The following is a 19,024-nucleotide window of genomic DNA, read 5'->3' as shown; positions in this document are numbered from 1 at the left end:
ACAAGTATATTTTACAGCTTCCAACATAAGAGAACACTCCTATGACTCCATCAGTGAATAAAAACCAACAAAATCTAAAACCCTATAAAAATATGAGTCTCTCTTCCATAGGAAAGCATACTAACACTAGTGTTTGGACTCTAAACATGTATTCCTATGTATATTAATGGGCATACCTCTGCATTTCATGGCCAATCACAAATGTTGCTCTATTCAATCTTAGAGTAAAAGAGCTTTGAAATTGAGAAAGCATGTTTTCCCACAACAGGGATGCACAAGACAACACTCAAGAAGCGTAGTCACATAGGTTATCATCTATCACAGCAGTAGGCAACCTATGGCACATGTGCCAAAGGCAGCACGCGAGCTGATTTTCAGTGGCACTCACACTGCTGGGTCCCGGCCACCGGTCCGGGGGGCTTTGCATTTTAATTTAATTTTAAATGAAGCTTCTTAAACATTTTAAAAATGTTATTTACTTTACATACAACAATAGTTTAGTTATATATTATAGACTTCTAGAAAGAGACCTTCTAAAAACGTTAAAATGTATTACTGGCACGCGAAACCTTAAATTAGAGTGAATAAATGAAGACTCGGCACACCACTTCTCAAAGGTTGCCGAACCCTGATCTACCACCATATTCAAAAAGTTATTTTGGGTGAAGCCTAATCCAAACATTTTTAAATATGTTTGAAACTGAATTCTATTTTTTCACATCTTCTGAGCACAAGGCATTTTTGACAAAACACAGTCTTGTGCAATGGATGGACTCTTAGCATAAAAATTGAATGATAAAACACTAGCCAAAACATGTGACAACCTGGTGGGCAAAAGGTTTTAGGGCCCTCACAAACTGCTGATGATAAACTAACTACTGTATGAAATATTCTTACATCAAATGAGAGTTTCTTGTTTCTAAAAAATAAGAACACACTACTTCAAATTATTACTATGTAACAGTAGCCTCTAGTGCTGAAAACAAAAGGAGTTTCTGGCTGATTTTCTTATGAATATTCACAATTTCAACTTTCTCGATTAGTAGATGAATGAAAATAAAATGTGTTAGCCATTCACACCATTATAAGTACCTCCATCATACTGGGTATATATCCACAGAGAATAGTAAAGTGACAAGGCCTTTATGTGAATGGCCAAGCTAATCAAAGAATACTTTCGCAGAAAATACAGCCTTTTGCTGAGAAGTGAAACTTCTCTTCAAGGCCATTTCTGAGAGCTATGAAACGTACAGCTTGCATGAGTGTGTGAATGGGTACAAGCGTGTGCATGCCCAGCTGGTGTGAGATGGAGAGATACCCAAGTGCAATTTCAACACCCCAATCTACCAATACCCACTCATATCCCTGCACCCCACCCTCTAGCACCCCCATACCTCACCAACCCTCCACATCCCCACACCCTGCCCTCACCTCCCTCCCTCTAACCCCCTATCCTCACCTCAACACCCCAGTCAACCAATACCCACTAATACCCCTGCACCCTACCCTCCAACACGCTCACACCACACCAGTCCTCCACACACCCACACCCTGCCTTCCACACGCTGCCCTCACCCCGCCTCTCCAACCCATGCCCTCCCTCTAACCCCCCACTCGCACCCTGCCCTCACCCCTCCCTCTAACCCTCCACCCTCACCTCAACACCTCAGTCTACAAATACCCACTCACACCCCTGCACCCCACCCTCCAACACCCCCATACCTCACCAACCCTTCAACACCCCCACACCTCACCCGCCCTCCACACCCCACCCTCCAACAGTCCCATACCTCACCAGTCCTCCACACCCCACCCTCCAACACCCCCATACCTCACCAGTCCTCCACACCCCACCCTCCAACACCCCCATACCTCACCAGTCCTCCACACCCTGCCCTCCAACACCCCCACCCCTCACCAGCCCTCCACACCTCACCAGTCCTCCACACCCCACCCTCCAACACCCCCACATCTCACCAGCCCTCCACACCCCCAAAACCCACCCTCCAACACCCCCACACCTCACCAGCCCTCCACACCCTGCCCTCCAACACCCCCACACCTCACCAGTCCTCCACACCCCGCCCTCCAACATCCCCACACCTCACCAGTCCTCCACACCCCGCCCTCCAACACCCCCACACCTCACCAGCCCTCCACACCCCACCCTCCAACACCCCCACACCTCACCAGCCCTCCACACCCTGCCCTCCAACACCCCCACACCTCACCAGTCCTCCACACCCTGCCCTCCAACACCCCCACACCTCACCAGTCCTCCACACCCCGCCCTCCAACACCCCCACACCTCACCAGTCCTCCACACCCCGCCCTCCAACACCCCCACACCTCACCAGCCCTCCACACCCCACCCTCCAACACCCCCACACCTCACCAGCCCTCCACACCCCCACAACCCACCCTCCACACCCTCCCTTTAATCCCCCTCTGGCACCCTGCGCTCACCTCCCTCCCTCTAACCTCCCACCGTCACTTCAACACCCCAGTCAAACAATACCCACTAATATCCCTGCACCCCTCCAAGCCAGCCACCTGCTGCCCTCACTCACCCCCGCGCCCCGCCCTCACACCCCCTCTCCGACCCAGCCACCCGCCGCCCTCACTCACCCCCGCACCCCGCCCTCACGCCCCCTCTCCGAGCCAGCCGCCCGCCGCCCTCACTCACCCCCGCGCCCCGCCCTCACACCCCCTCTCCAAGCCAGCCACTGGCCGCCCTCACTCACCCCCGCGCCCCGCCCTCACGCCCTCTCCGACCCAGCCACCCGCCGCCCTCACTCACGCCCACCCCGCATCTCACCTTCAGCAGGGACCGCACCCTGCCGACCTTGGCCCCCTCGCGGCTGAAGCTGCCCAGCACCGAATCCAGCGAGCCGAGCCGGCCGGAGCTGCGGCCGGAGGGGGACAGAGAGGCCGAGAACACGGAGTCCCTCGCCCCGGGGGCCGACATCGCGCCGCCCCGCGCCTCACTAACCCCGGCAACGGCCGCTGGCCCCGCGCGCGGCCCGCGCCCTCGGGGGAGGGGGGGGCAGACTGCCCCGAGCGCCTCTGCACGCGCCGCCCCCTGGCCCGGTCCCAGCGGGCTCCGGCCACAGGCGTGTGCAGGGACGGGCCTGAGAACCCCACGCTGCGGGGCAGACTAAATCTAAGCCGGGGCTGCCCTGACAGAGGGGCTGCGGCACCCAGCCGTACCCGAACCCATTGCCTTCCATAGTAACTACACAGCAGCCGTGAGACTGCGGGGGAGCAGCTAGACACCGCTGTCACGAGACAGAGATGTTCGTTTAAAAATAGATTGAACAAACGGAACAGTAAAACCTATGCAGAAACTTTACCCACGCTGACTCCTTCCACCAGGGAACCCCACAGTGGGTACAGACTGGCCCGACACTCTCCCTCACCTTGGGGGTTTGCACCTACAACAAACATACAGGGCTGATGTTCACAAGTGCTGAGGACTCGCCCTCTGCGAGCTCCATGCCAGCGCCACTGAAAAATAACCATGTCGACAAGTAACAACGAACTAACCCAGACGGATAAAATGCCTCTTACAGCACTGATGAACTTAGGAATATCTGCCATAATTAAAAGGAAGTAAACGTAACTATTTTATGAAGATATAGAAGATAATTCCATCTGGATGTTCTGCCCACTCTTGAGGCATTTTTAGTGTATAGCAGGGGTAGGTAACCTGTAGCATGCGAGCTGATTTTCAGTGGCACTCACATTGCCTAGGTCCTGGCCACCCGTCCAGGGGGCTCTGCATTTTAACAATGTTAAATGAAGCTTCTTAAACATTTTAAAAACCTTATTTACTTTACATTCAACAATAGTTTAGTTATGCATTACAGACTTCTAGAAAGAGACCTTCTAAAAACGTTAAAATGTATTACTGGCACACGAAACCTTAAATTAGAGTGAATAAATGAAGACTCGGCACATCACTTCCGAAAGGTTGCCAACCTCTGGTCTATTTAAACCCCTGGGAGACCCCTGCATGGTGGTCTTCAGCTGGCTAAAGAGAGAGCCTCCCTACCCTCCAGGATACTTTAAAGAAACTGGAACAAAGGATGGGAGCAAGGGGTGTGAGTGATTGTTGGACCCTGGCTAAAAGGAGATTAGTCTGTAAAAGGGAGCATTCTGGAACTGGTTAGGATCTTATCTGTATTCAGTTTGATTAGACATATATTTGCGCATTTTATTTTATTTGGCTTGGTGACTTACTTTGTTCTGTCTGTTACTACTTGGAACCACTTAAATCCTACTTTCTGTATTTAATAAAATCACTTATTATCTTGGAGTATGTATTAACACCTGGGGGAGCAAACAACAGTACATATCTCATATCAGTGTTATAGAGGGTGTCATAAACAGATAGTAGGAGTTAATAGAACAAAAGTACTTTATATCTCTTTTGACTGTAAAGGGTTAACAAGTTCAGTGAGTCTGGCTGTCACCTGACCAGAGGACCAAACAGGGGACAGGATACTTTCAAATCTTGAAGGAGGGAAGTTTTTGTGTGTGCTGTTAGTGTTTGGTGGTTGTTCTCTCTGGGTTCTGAGAGTGACCAGATGTGCAACCAGGTTTCTCTCCAATCTCCTTGGTACAAGTTCTTATAGATTCAAAATAGTAAGTACTAGGTAGATAAGGCGAGTTAGGCTTACGTTTGTTTTCTTTATTTGCAAATGTGTACTTGTATACTTAGGCTGGGAGGGTATTCCCAGTGTCTGTAGCTGAAAGACTCTGTAACATATTTCCTCTTAAATTTACAAAGATAATTTTTACTGTTTTTCTTTCTTTAATTAAAAGCTTTTCTTGTTTAAGAGCCTGATTGTTTCTTTATTCTGGTGAGACCCCAGGGGACTGGGTCTGGATTCACCAGGGAATTGATGGGGAGAAAGGAGGGAAGGGGGAGAGAAAGGTTAATTTTCTCTCTGCGTTAGGATTACTTTCTCTCTCAGGGAGAGTCTGGGAGGGGGACAGAGAAGGAGGGGGGAAGGTGGATTTTCCTCTCTGTTTTAAGATTCAAGGAGTTTGAATCACAGTGATCTTCCAGGGTAACCCAGGGAGGGGAAGCCTGGGAGAGGCAACAGTGAGGGAAAGGATTTACTTTCCTTGTGTTAAGATCCAGAGGGACTGGGTCTTAGGGGTCCCTGGGCAAGGTTTTGAGGGGACCAGAGTGTACCAGGCACTGGAATTCCTGGTTGGTGGCAGCGCTACAGGTTCTAAGCTGGTAATTAAGCTTAGAGGAATTCATACTTGTACCCCATCTTTTGGACGCTAAGGTTCAGAGTGGGGAATTATACCATGACAGAGGGCAAACAATTTATGAGTTTACCCTGTATAAGCTTCATACAGGGTAAAACAGATTTATTTTGGTTTAGACTCCACTGGGAGTTGGGCATCTGTGTGCTAAAAACAGGACCACTTCTGTTAGCTGCTTTCACGTAAACCTGAAGCTTTGGGGCAAGTAATTCAGACCCTGGGTCTTTGTTGGAGCAGAGGGAAGTGTCTGGCTCAGCAAGACAGGGTGCTGGAGGCCTGAGCTGGCATGGAAAGCAGGGCTAGTAGTAGTCTCTGGGCACATCAAGTGGGTGGCAGTTTCCAGGAGGTTTCTGTGATCCAAACTGTCACAGTTAGTTAATTGAAAAATTCCTTATGTACCCCATGTGTTGCCCTCCCCCCCCCCGGCTCCAGCCCCTTAACCCCGCCTCTCCCCTCTCTTGGAGCCTCAGTGCACCTTGTCCAGGAGCTGCCCTTGACAGTGCTGCAGCAGCATGGCTCCAGCGGGACCTGAGCTTATAGCCCCACCCCCTTACTACATGGCTTTGAGCAGGGTGAACTCAGGTCCCGCTGGAGCCAAGCTGCTGCAGTACCATCGAGGGCAATTCTTGGACGCAGCGTGCTGAGACTCTGAAAGAGGGGAGAGGCGGGGGTAACCAAGGAGCAGCCCTGGATAGCACTGCGGTGGTGTGGCTCCAATGGGGACCTGAGCTCCTCCTGCTCAGAGCCGCGTGGTAAGGGGGTGGGGCTGCGAGCTCAAGTCCCTCTGGAGCCACACTGTTGCAGTGCTGTCCAGGGCCGCTCCTGGACGCAGCGGGCTGGGGGAAGGCGGGGGCCGGGGGAGGGAGCCTCAGACATTCTCGTGGGGCCAGGAGCCCCTGTGGGGCCCAGGGAAAATTGCCCCATTTGCCCCCCCCCGGGAAGCCCTGACCCTGAGGATGAAATGGTGGATGAGGAAGTGGAGTTAGAGGATGAGATGGGACAGGTGAAAGGGTCATCCTGTCCCATGACAAGCCAGGACCTCTTCTCAATGCTGAAGGGTTCAAGCCAGTTCTAGCACTCTGGCTCTGGTACACATGATGCAGGAGAGGGAAGCTCTGGTCAGTGCTCATTTTGATTTAATGTTGCTCAGCTCTGTCAGGTAGAGCTGTCCTTTATTTCATTATATGCTAGAAGTGGGTTAAGGATAGAAATGTACAAGACTAGCAGTGTTTCCATCTGCTTCCCATTCCCCTATGCAGTGGGGGCTCTACAGAAAAATATTGCTTCAAATCCTCCCTAATTCAAATAGCCCCCCATTGCGCCGCTCTAATAGCCGTGGTATCTGGCTGCTCAAAATCAGCTGCCAGGGGATCCACCTCCCTCTAACCCTGGGAAATGTTTCCCTCTTGGCTTCACAAATATTATGCACAGCACAACATGCTGCTATGACTATGAAAATATTCTCCTCATTGAGGTCTAACCTGCCATAAAGACAGCACCAGTGCCCTTTTAATCTGCCAAATGCACATTCGATGGTCATTCTGCACCTACTCAGCCTATTGTTAAATGCTCCTTGTTGGCGTCCAGGTTTCCTGTGTAAGGTTTCATGAGCCATGGGAATAAGGGGTAGGCTTTCTATAGGGATTTCAACATCCCCCTTTGGAATTTTCTGGTCTCAAAAGAAAGTCCCTGCTTGCAGCTTTCTGTATAGGCCAGACTTCTTGAAGGTGCATGGATCATGCACCTTTCCTGACCACCTTGCATCGATAGCAGGAAATGACCTCGGTAATTCAGAAGTGCCTACAATACCACAGAGAAGTACCCCTTTCTATTGATGTATTCTCTTGCAAGACCGCCCAGGGCCAAAATTGGGATAGGCATGCCATCAATCACTCTGCCACAGTTAAGGAATCCCATTGCAAAAAAACCATCCACTATTTCACACATATTTCCCAGTGTCACAGTCCTTGGTAGCAGGATGTGATTAATGGACCTGCAAAATCTAGGTAAATGCAACCCATGTGGTGGACTTCCCAACTCCGAACTGATTTGCAACTGACCAGTAGCAGTCTGGAGTTTCCAGCTTCCACACAGCAATCACCACATGCTTCTCCACCAAGAGGGCAGCTCTCATTGTGGTGTCCTTGTGCCATAGGTCAGGGGCGAGCTCCACATAGTTCCAAGAAAGTGGTTTTCTGCATCCGAAAGCTTTGCAACCACTGGTCATCATCCAATACCTGCATAGCGATGTGATCCCACCACTTAGTGCTTGTTTCCCAAGCGCAATGGTCCACCATGTGCAGCTACTCCATGAATGTCAAAAATAATTTGGAATGGTTTCTTTGCATGGCACACAGCGGGGCAGGCACCACGGATTCCTGTTCAGATTTGCAGCTCATAAAATACTCATAAAATCAGCCACCTTGTGTTCATAACACTTATCACAAGACTAGACAGCAGTGCTGGATCCATGATTTCAGGTGGAGAGGGTGGGCGCATAGTTTACAGGAGCTGCTGAAAAATGGCGTGAAACATAATCGGACACCCATGGAATGATGGGACAGAAAAAACTGCATCATGGGACAGTGCACCCGCAACGATGATGTACTCTGATCTATTCCCCATTCCCACAACTCCGAGCAGCAGAAGGTGGCAAGTTGCACAGTGGGCTAGCTACCCATGGTGCACTGCTCTCTCCGTCAATGCTAGAGAACCAACTGTTGATGCACTCCGTTGACAAAGGAGCATTATGTAAACATGTGCAAATGATACTGTTATTGCAGTTAATGACTGTCAGCAACACTTGTGTCAACCTAACTCTGTACTGTAGACACAGCCCTAGACAACCTATTTCCTTACACCAGCAACACATTTTTCTAGGACAACTAAAACAGATCACCCCAAAGCGCTGTTAGTTTTCTCTCTAACCTTATATTCTGTTAAAATAACTTTTATTCTACTATTTTTTTCATAAGATGACTTGTGTTTTGATCTTTACAAATATTTTACCAAATAATACGTCCTAATCAGATGAGTTGATATTAGCATCAACACTCAAATACAACTGGTTGAGGATTAAAAAAAAAAATGCTACTCACAAAAGCATTTGCCCATCTGATCTTTTGTATCCCATCAGTCTTCTTCCCATGTTATGTAGGTGGAGATGTTTAACAAACTAGTTTTGAGTTTATCTACCAGAAAAGACTCACTTTATCAGAAAAAAATATAAAATGTTTTACACTCCTATTTTCAAAAATCTTTGGAATTTTTTAAAATAGCATAATTAAAATAAAAGATCCATCAGAAACAAGTACATATAAAAATATACAAAAATACAAATTTTGTTTTGTAGAAAAGCATTATATACAAGTACAATACATGTAAGTGCTAAGTCCTCAGTCTCAGCTACAGTATTTGAAGATGCATTTTCTGCACTATGACTGGACATTGAGGCCTTTATCCAGTTGAGGAAATTCTTCTACTTCAGCATGAAACATCAGTTCTGGAAGAGAAAAAACAAACAAACAAAAACAAAAAACCCACTATTTTTTAAATGCTTTAGTGGAAAACCATATAAGCTATTGCTGAATATTTCCTCCTGCTTTTCTCCAAACTTCCTCTTTGAGTTGTCTTCTAAATAATACCACCAACACCAGGGCTGTCCCTAGCTATTCTGGGACTCAATGCAACCAGCGGCGGGGGGTGGGGGGCGGGGGCTGGCCCCAGGCCTCCGGGGAGAGGGGGGCGAATGGCTTGGGGAATGTGGGGAGCCACCCCCTAGCACTCAACGGTGGTGCAGCTGGGGCCAGGTTGCTGCACTTCCTGCCACTGTATAGTGCAGGCCCAGCCCTGCTGCAGTCCTCAAGGGAGTGGGGGCAGGGCTGGGATGGAGCAGGAAGAGATGAGGCTTGGGCGGGGAAGGGGTGGGGGCAGGAAGAGGTGAGGCGGAGCAGAGGCTTTGGGGAAGAGAGGGAGCAGGGGCTGGAGCAGCACACAGCTGCGCAGGGCACCAGGAAATGTCGTGCCCCAAATTTCCTGGTGCCCTACACAGCTGTGTACTTTATGTATGGGTCAGAATGGCCCTGACCAACACCTTGATAATGGCAAGAGATACCCCTGTCCGCAACAAGCTGCCACTGTACTAAAAGCCTTAGTATGATGAGGAATGCTCAATGCCAGCAAACCACACACAGCAGCATTCTCCATTTGGACTAGTGACATTATCAAAAATAGAAATTGCAAAATTAACTAACCAGCCAAGTCAACATTAGAAAGTTTTAAAAATTACATTAGAATCAAAAGCAGAATTCAATTTAGAATATGCTGTTTCAGATGGCAATTTTTTTACTCAATGAAGTATGATTGTTAGACTGTTTTTGAATAGTTTTGAGTTTCCTTTGGTCTGTTTGAGATAGTCCTGAGATGAACATTTTCAGACTCTCTCTCTCAAAACTTTTAAAGCACTGTCCTCTAGTCAGTCGTTAGAGCCTGGAAACACGGGGGAGTCCTGGGCCAGAACACGCCATCGGCTCACCTTGGGCAAGTCAATTTCACCTCTGTGCCTCAGGTTCCCCACTTCTAAGGCGCTTTCCAATAATACTATTGTATATTGCTTGTAATCCAAAGATTTTAAAATCCAGCTGGATTTTTTAATTTCAACTTACCCCTCAGCACGTATGAATGACACCAGGAAAGGGAGTAGGGGACAGCAGGGGACTGAGATATAAAAAGTTGTCAAATAATGTAAAACAGCTTGAAGAAATACTTTAAAGCTCCATAAATCTACAAAATACTATCAAAGAGGATTTTTTGTGCGACATGAGTCGACGTGATTGAAACCCATGCAACCTACATATTCACTGCAGATTCACTGGACCGGCTGAGCTGAGGTGGGAGGAGTGGTAAAGATGGCATTAAGCCACCTTTTGGTTCCTGATCCTGGCACCAAAGGGCACTAGCCCTGGTCCAAGATAACAGAGCAGCATCCAGGCTCTGCACCAAACAGACAAGGGGACTATGCACTGCCCCTGAGCTCTGGAGGTCACAGTACACTCAAAGCCTGAAAAATTTGAACTGAATAAGTAATTCAATCATCACATAATAAATGATGCACTATTGCTGTGTGAGGGAGATTAATGGGCCTGTATCACTGGATGGGGGGAGGGGTGGAGCGGGGAGGTTGAGGGTGTAGGAAGGTTTAGGTAAAGACTACTCCTGCTTTTCTAGTCTGTTGAAAAGAGTTTGTTGCCCAAGCTGTATTGTACATACATTCAGCAAATGTCATTCGTGAAATGTGCACTTTAAAACGTAATATAGTTTTCTAATATACAAGCAGAGTAAAGAATTTTCAAAAAGTTTGAACTTAGTTAAATCAAAGTCATGCTTCCCTCCAAACAGTACCATATCTCAAAACTCATCCTATTTTGGTTTGTCAGGACGAATTACTGGTTAGGTTTCCTTATTTGTTTAAAACACATAGGGGAAAAAATTCCATCCTACAGCATTCAAAAATGACATTATTTCTCCAAACTTAAAAAAAAAAAAAAAATCAGAAGAGACCAACAAAGGACAATTTCATTCCAAGAAATGAATTCTTTGGCAAGTTAAGAGTATTCAGAGGAAGAGAGAGAGAGGAAGAGAAAAAAAGGATTATAATAGAAATGTTTTATCCTTAACTATAGCAGCGATACACTTCCAAGGACCAGTTCTGAACACAGAACAAAGTAGACCTGGGAGAGCCAAAGGAACAGTCTCCAAATTTCTTCTAGGCTTCACGTTCCATACCTTCACTGTGATCTAGCTCTGGTCGGTAAGATAAGAAGAGCCAGGATAGCCCAACTAGAAGAGCTACCACCAGATTCACCACAATCCATGGCTGAAGAATCTGTTCCTCTGCACCTGCAGTCCTGAGAAAAGCATTAGATACCTTTAGAGGGCAGATAGTGAGGCTTATCCTGGTGTGTATAACAACTTCTACCATATAGCACTCTGGCAGCTAGATGCTTTAACTGGAGAAATTAAAAACACCAAACAAAAACAAAATCAAAATACTGAACAAGAAATGTTTCTCAGGTGCTCTAAAGGTTTTGGGGTCTGAAGGGCTGCAGAGGAGAGTGAATACCAAAGGCTATGACCCAACTGAGAAGCCCTACTACCTAGCATGGAGCGAGTGTTCAAGTTAGATTTCAACACCAACCCCTCTCTGCAGCTGGGAGACAGAAAACAAAGAGTAGGATTAAATGGTCAATTATCATCCTGGCAAAAGGTTAACAACAGGAGGCCTCAAGGTTCCATATTAGACCCAGTGTTGTTTAATATATTTATTAATGATCTGGAAAGGGGAAAGAGTAGTGAGGTAGCAAAATTTGCAGAGGAGACAAAGTTTTAATTATGATTGTGACAGAGTGGGATATGTCTATATCAGATTACCAATTCTGTTTTTACTTTGTGTTGAACACTTGTCTGAACTTGCCTAAGGGCTGTATTCCAGGCAGCTGTCCTGCCTAGGAAAGGAGTATGACACCTTGGACTGTCTCTGATAGCCATGAAGACTGCAGACTGGGAACATCAGATTTGATTCTGTCTCAACTACTGGTCCACCCTCCAAGGAGCAATAGTCTTTCTACACAGAGGCCGATAATTCTGCAGTATCCTCTTGATCAATGTCTTTTTTATGGCACTTTTTCCTAATTTGTTGGACACAAGGTGACCAGATAGCAAGTGTGAAAAATTGGGACGGGTGTGGGGAGTAATAGGAGCCCATATTAAAAAAAGCCCCAAATATCGAGACTGTCCCTATAAAATCAGGACATCTGGTCACCCTAGTTGGACAGAATAGATAACCTCCTCCAAAAATTACACTGGCACTCCACAGATTGATCTGCACAAGGAAAGAAAATGTGCCACCTCTGTGATGTGCCATTTCAGTTTAGTTACTTCCAAAACAGGGGCCTCAGGACTGAGCCAATCAAGGTGTATAAAGGATACATTTAACCATTAGACACAGTGACCCCGATCATGTGAGTTACTAAACACCCTCAATCCTCAAAGTCATCAAGGGCTCAGTTTAAGGTCTCTAATGCAAAAATATTAGGACAGGTTTAGTATTGGGAACCTTCTGTAACACTTTTAGATGTGTACTATATGACATCACTAAATCATTGTTAATTAAACATTCTTACACGGTCTGTGTCATAGAAGGGGCAAAAAAAATGTTAAAAAATAATGCTGTCTAGATTTCCTACCAGAGGCTCCCATTCTCCGAAGGTGGTGTATAGAGGTTGATTCTGTCACTTGTCATCTGCTGGCTCAGAGACAAGATGAGAGCAACAAAGTATACTGGGAGAAATGGAAAGAAATTTGCAGCTTTCACTAATTTTACATAAAACATTATCTAGTCACAAAATAATGATTTTTATCTTGCTCTCTCTCTCCCTCCACCCCACAGTCTCCAAAGTCATAGAATGTACTGCTCAGCCTTCTTCTCCAGCACTCTCCTTAACTCCTCAAATCTGACTTCTGCCCCCTGCATTCTACCATCCTGACCAAGGTCACTAAGAACCTGCTGGCTAAGTCAAAGGGGTATGTCATTACTCTTGTTCTACTTGGAACATGTGCTGCATTCAAAATGGGAGAAAATAGCATTACAAGGGGTAAGGAAGAGAAAAAGGATTCTGAAGCACTAAAAATCCCATCACTTATTCCAAACTTTTACATGAGACTAGTTAGTGAAACATTCAGCTCTTTGACTCTCCACTTTTATCTAACAGACTGAAGTGATAATACAGTGATGTAATTTTTTTTTAAAGTAGAGAACAATTAGGGATGAAATTTCCATTAACGGTAGTGGAGATTGCATGTTTAAACTCAGCACTGAAAATGTATGCCAAGATGCATATAGGCTGTAATTTTCTGCTACTGAACGTTATGGTCTGCTGTACACTCACTGTCAGGGTTCCCTCCTCACGCTGAACTCTGGGGTACAGATGTAGGGACCCACACGAAATACCTAAGGTTATTTCTACCAACTTAGGTTAAAAACTTCCCCAAGGCACAAATCCTTCCTTGTCCTTGGATGAGTACTGCCGCCACCACCAAGTGAGTTAGACAAAGATTTAGGAAAAGGACCACTTGGAGTTCCTGTTCCGCCAAAATCCCCCTAAGTCCCTTCACCCCCTTTCCTGTGGAGGCTTGAGAAAAATATACCAACCAAATAGGTTAACAAAGTACGCACAGACTGGTCCTTGGGTTTTTAGGACACTAAAAACCAATTAAAGTTCTGCTTTTAAGAACCTATTATAAAGAAAAAGTAAAAGAAGCATCTCTGTAAAATCAGGATGGAAGGTAATTTTACAGGGTAATCAGATTCCAAACACAGAGGATCCCTCTCTAGGTAAAAACTTTAAAGTTACCAAAAAAACCCCCCAGGAATAAACCTCCCTCATAGCACAGGGACAATTCACAAGCTAAAACAAAAGATAATCTAATGCATTTTCTTCCTATTACTTACAATTTGTAATCTTAGAGGCTTAATTCAGGTATGGCTTTGGGAGATGTATTTTCCCTGCCCTGATTCCTCGCTGACCAGAGAGAACAAAGGGACACAAAACAAAAACCTTCCCCCATAGATTTGAAGTATCTTCTCCTCTTATTGGTCCTTTTGGTCAGGGGCCAACCAGGTTATCTGAGCTTCTTAAACCTTTACAGTCAAAGGAGGAATTTTGTGCTACCCTTAGCTGTATGTTTATGACACTCACAGAAAGAGGCTATGGCTGCTGGATCCAGGGTCAGGAAGCCTCGCACGGCTACTGATGCTTTAGCCAAGTCAATCCTGGACAGATATATATATATAAAGAAATTAAGGTTACTTACTTGTAATCAAAGTTCTTCAAGATGGCTCTGTGTATGCACACTTATGGGTACTGTGCCACCTCATGGTGCCCTATGGTAGAACATTCTTCCAGCAGTGTAAGAAGCATTCTCACACCCCGCCCCCCGCCTCAGCCACTGACGTTCTGAAGTCAAGAATGTATAGGGGTAAGGTACTCTCATCACTTCAGTTCCTTCCACCACAAAGCCAGAGAAACCAAACAAACAAGGACTCTGACAGAGAGAGAAAATCTGGTGGGAAGTGTGAACATGCAGAGCGATCTCGAAGAACCTTGGTTATAAGGAAGTAACCTTAAGTTCTTCTTTGCATTATTCTGCATATTCATTTTTAGTTGCTACTTGGGGGGTTCTCGCCTTTTTTTTTTTTTTTTTTTTTGTTTCTCACTCCCAGCGTTTATAAGGGCTGCTAGCATTTTTACCTGTTTGGTTTTTTGTACTTTATTTTTTGTGTGATACACACGGGTGGCCACGCTTACCAGTTTTTTCATGGATTTTTTTTTAGCGCCCTCGAGCTGCTGCAACCACTTTTTAATGTTCGGGGCTGACTAAAAAATAAAAATAAAATTACCTGCGACTCGGTGGTGCCGGGTTACTGACACATCCCACTGCTTGGGTGTACCTATTATAAGGTCCTGGCACTTTTAATGGGAAATATTTAAGCGTTCCAGGGCATGGGTAGCATTTAGGATACCCTTACAATACATAACAGCAAACAAATTAGCTGTAAAACTTGCAAGCAATTCCATGGGCTGTGGACACCCAGACACCTTTCTGAGGGATGGGTGAGGCAACATAATGCTAGAGTAAATATTTATATAAAACATATGTGTGCTATTTATGGGGCTTAATGGGAGGAATGAGGGGAACCATTTTTTTTGATAAAGAATGCCTGTTGATTTTACAGTAAAAGCCCTATGTAGGAGGCAAGGGCATCTGGGCATTTTTAAAAGTATTTAAAGGGGAAAAGGTTTTGGTTTCGACATTAAACCGAAGGGTTGGGAACAATAAGGGACAGAGAGATAGGCAGTGCTGAAAACTGACCTGGAGCCAGAATAGTCCTAATTGAATAGAAACTGTAGCATCACTTTATGAAATCCAGTGCCTACTCTAGAGGCCAGATCCAAGGTATAATGTTTACTTAAAGTCCAGGCTGCAGCTCTGCAAATTTCAGCAACTGGCACCTGCCTAAGACAAGCGAAGGAAGAAGCCACAGTGATAGAATCAAAACAGGTACAGGAACTTTTGCTAGTGTGTAACATTCAGCAATAAATCGTTAATCCATCAAGATATAGTCTGGAAAGAAACCATATAAACCTTTCAATTTTTAGCATAAGACACAAACAATCTTGACAATTTACAAAACCTCTTAGTTCTATCCATATAATAAGCAAGGGTCCTTCTGGCATCCTCCTTATTAGAACAAGGCCTCGGGGGAAAACAGCAAATTAATTGTCTGCTTGATGTGAAAATCAGATACTACCTCAAGGAAAAGCCTGGGATCAGGTTGGAGAACTACCTTGTTTATGAAAAGAAGTGAAAGTTGGATCAGCCAAATGGTATTCAATTCACTCACTCTGATGGGGATAATGAAAGCCATTTTGATAGATCAAATGATACAGAGAACAGTCAGCAAAGGGTTCAAAGGGCAATTTTACCAGCATGGCCCATGCTGCATGGGCAATACCAAATTGAGATCCCAGGACGGGATGGGATGGGATGTGTGCGTGTGTGTGCGTGAGAGAGAGAGAGAGAGATCTGCTAAACCTTTAGTCAAAAGGTTTATTAAAGATGGAACAAACAGCGATCTTTCATCAATTAAAAGTATGATATGCTGAGATGGCTGCCAAATAAACTTTTAACAATGAGTCAGATAACACTTCAGGCTTCAAGTATATTAATTATTCCAGAACACAAGAAATGGAAGCAGATACAGGGGAATCAGGTTTTCCCTTCACCGATGCTTGAAATCTGGTGCAATTTAAACCAATAACTTTTAGTGGACTGTTTTCTAGAGTTAACTAGTATGTCCTGCACAGGCAAAGAAAATGACTGCTCAGGAGCAGACAGAGTCAATGTCCAATCTCCCACGCCATCAGGTGAAGAGATTGTAGGTCTGGGCAAAAGATCTTTCCCTCCTGCTAAGACAGCAGGTCTGGAGACAGAGGAAGACACAAAGACTCCGCTATACAGTTGCAGGCGATTGGTAAATCGCTGTTGACATGGCCAACCCAGGGCAAAGAGATATAGTTCTGATATAGTTTTCTTCCTACCTTCTGGATCAATGGAGAGTGGGAAAAGGCACACATTAGAGAGTCTTTCCCCAGCGGAGAAGAAAAGCATCCGACAGGGCTAGACTGTCTCTGCCTGCTCTGGAATAGAAGAGGCAACACTTTTTGTTGGACCTCATTGCAAACAGGTCCACATATGGGTGATCCCAGCTGAAGAATATGGTCTGAACCAACTGATACTTTAAGGACCATCTGTGCATTGTCTCTGCTAAGTCGATCTGCAACTACATTGTTTTACCTTGCCAGATGCAAGGCCACAGGATAGACATCGGGAAGCAGCACCAATACTACAGATTTACAGTCTCTGCACACAAGAGTAGAATGAACACACATGCTTGTTGATGTTCTACATTGCTGACGTACTGTCCGTCACCACCTGCACCTCCCTCCCTTATAGGTGAAAAAGGAAGTCTTCAGGGCCAAACAAATAGTTCTCAATTCCAACACACTGATGTGCATGGTGTTTCCTGATAAGATGAATGCCCTTGAACTGTCAGCTGATTAAGATGAACCCCCCAAACCTTGCTTGAAGCATCCAACTTGATTATCAGAGATGGATCTAGGAGACTGAATTATATACTTCTGAACAAATTGTTCTCACTGACCACCATTTCAGGGAGGCTATGATGTTCTGAGGTATAAAGATCAACATATGGAGGCTGTCACAACTTCTTCTGTAGACCCAAGACATTAAATGCTGCATTGGTCTCATTCTCAGATAAGCAAAATGAGTAACATAAGTAATGGCTGCCATAAGGCCCATGAGACCCAAAAACAATTTTATTCTTTGAGTGACACACCACTGAAATCTTTCATCTGGCAGAAAAGCTCTCCCTTACAGAGAGTCAGGTATACAGCCTATAAAGGGAATCCTTTGAGTAGATCAGAGAATTGACTTCGGGTGGTTGAGAAGAAGTCCAACATCTGAAAACAGATTAGTTGTAAAAACAATATGGCTTAACAGGTCCTTGTGTATAGCAGCTTCCCAGAAGCCAATCATTCAAATTAGCGTAAACAAAAATACCCTCATTCCTCAAATGAGCCTCTACCACAGGGAGGCATTTTGTAAAAATTCTGGGCACTGTGGAGAAGCCAAATGAAAACACTTTGTACTAAAAATGGCATCTGGCCACCATGAAACAGGGGTACTTACAATGAGTGACAAATCATTATAGGGGAAGAAAGGAGTCATTTAAATCAAGAGTTGTGAACCAATTCATGACTGAAAGCGAAGAGATGTCAACATAGGGAACTGGAACTTCCAAATGTGCTTGTTGAAGTTGCTCCAGTCTCGTACTGGATGAAATCCCTCCCATCCTTCTTCCACACCAGAAAGTAATGGGAATAAAAGCCATGACTCACCCCCCCGCTCCAGTATTTGGGGACCTCCACAACTGCTCTCATCCAAAGTAATTTTTCTAAGAAGAATATCCTTGTGAGAAGGGTCCCTGAAGAGTAAAGAGTAAGGGAATAATGGGGGAGGATGATCATCAATCTTTTGAATTATATGACATAGCCCCTTTCTATAATTTCTAGAACTCATTGGTTTGACATAATTTGTCTTCATGTGTTAATAAAGTGGGCTAGCCTCTTTCCAAAGAAGGGGGCTGACTGGTCCTGACTGGCTGGTTCTTGATTTTAATCATCTTGTCAAAATTAAAGCTTGCTGTTTCATGATGAAGGTGCTGATGAGGAAGTGGGTTGTTCAGATTTAGACCTTAGGCTGAAAAAGGCCTCTTATGCTGGCTTTGGAATGCTGCAGGTTCTTAATATTTTTGATGTCTCTGACCTGACAAAAAGTAAAACCATGGTAGAGCTGTCTCTGGTACCGGAAAGAAGGAGTAGAGGGTCTACTCCTAGCAAAGGAAATCATACTCAAAGAGCAGGCAGCTGATCTCATGTCCTTTAGTTTTTCTACCTGCAGGAGGTGATCCAGAGGGTTGTACAAGGAAAGCCACAAGTCTCTGCACTTTTCCTCTATCTTCCTCCTGGAAAGGATCCAGGTCTGGATCCAAGACAGAATGCACCAGGGATAACAGCAGATCCAGACAGAAGTATGGAGAAGATCTTGGCACCAGGATAACATGCCTCTTTTTGGATGACTTGTGTTTCACACTCAAAACTAAGATGTGAACTGGAGCTGGAAGATGAACTTGAGCTTCCCTGGTGACAAAGCTCCCCAGAACTGAGGATATAGCTGGAACAGAGCCAGGAACTGACAATGGATCTGACAATGTGAACAACCTCAGATCCAACATTATAAATAAATCCATCTTCCTTGTTACTGACAGCAGGTCTGGAACAGATCTCCACTTTGGAACTGTAGAGGCCCTGTCAGAATTGGATGGATCTGATAGCAATGACGGTTCCTTGGCATCAGAACTAACAGTGACCATTTAGTCTCTAAGCCTCTTTTTCTTCAGCACTGTGACAGACTGAACTAAAGGTGCTGATGGCCCAGATTCTGATACATCAATCAGTTCCATCTTCCTGGATCCAGAAGTGGAAGTCAGAACCGACTCTGTTCTATAAGAGTTCCATCAGGGCCAGGTACCTGGGATGAA

The 19,024-nt window shown here is 45.4% G+C and overlaps 2 protein-coding genes across 2 annotated transcripts in view; both read right to left on the bottom strand.

The window, feature by feature from the left end:
* C2CD6 (C2 calcium dependent domain containing 6) overlaps positions 1–2,968 on the bottom strand; it is a 39,218-nt gene extending 36,250 nt beyond the window's left edge. The window contains exon 1 of the mRNA XM_050916058.1: positions 2,819–2,968. Coding sequence (XP_050772015.1) covers positions 2,819–2,968 — 150 coding nt within the window. The remainder of the gene's footprint in view (positions 1–2,818) is intronic.
* Positions 2,969–7,749: 4,781 nt separating this feature from the next.
* TMEM237 (transmembrane protein 237) overlaps positions 7,750–19,024 on the bottom strand; it is a 29,700-nt gene continuing 18,425 nt past the window's right edge. The window contains exons 10-13 of the mRNA XM_050969632.1: positions 14,040–14,113; positions 12,528–12,621; positions 11,068–11,189; positions 7,750–8,785 (exon numbers count right to left, since the gene is read on the bottom strand). Of these exons, the coding sequence (XP_050825589.1) occupies positions 8,718–8,785; positions 11,068–11,189; positions 12,528–12,621; positions 14,040–14,113 (358 nt within the window). The 3' untranslated portion in view covers positions 7,750–8,717. The remainder of the gene's footprint in view (positions 8,786–11,067; positions 11,190–12,527; positions 12,622–14,039; positions 14,114–19,024) is intronic.

The sequence above is a fragment of the Gopherus flavomarginatus genome, chromosome 10, assembly GCF_025201925.1.
Source record: "Gopherus flavomarginatus isolate rGopFla2 chromosome 10, rGopFla2.mat.asm, whole genome shotgun sequence".
Taxonomy (NCBI): domain Eukaryota; kingdom Metazoa; phylum Chordata; order Testudines; family Testudinidae; genus Gopherus; species Gopherus flavomarginatus.
Note: the sequence above shows the minus strand (reverse complement) of the source record. Positions and strands in the feature narration are given on the sequence as shown.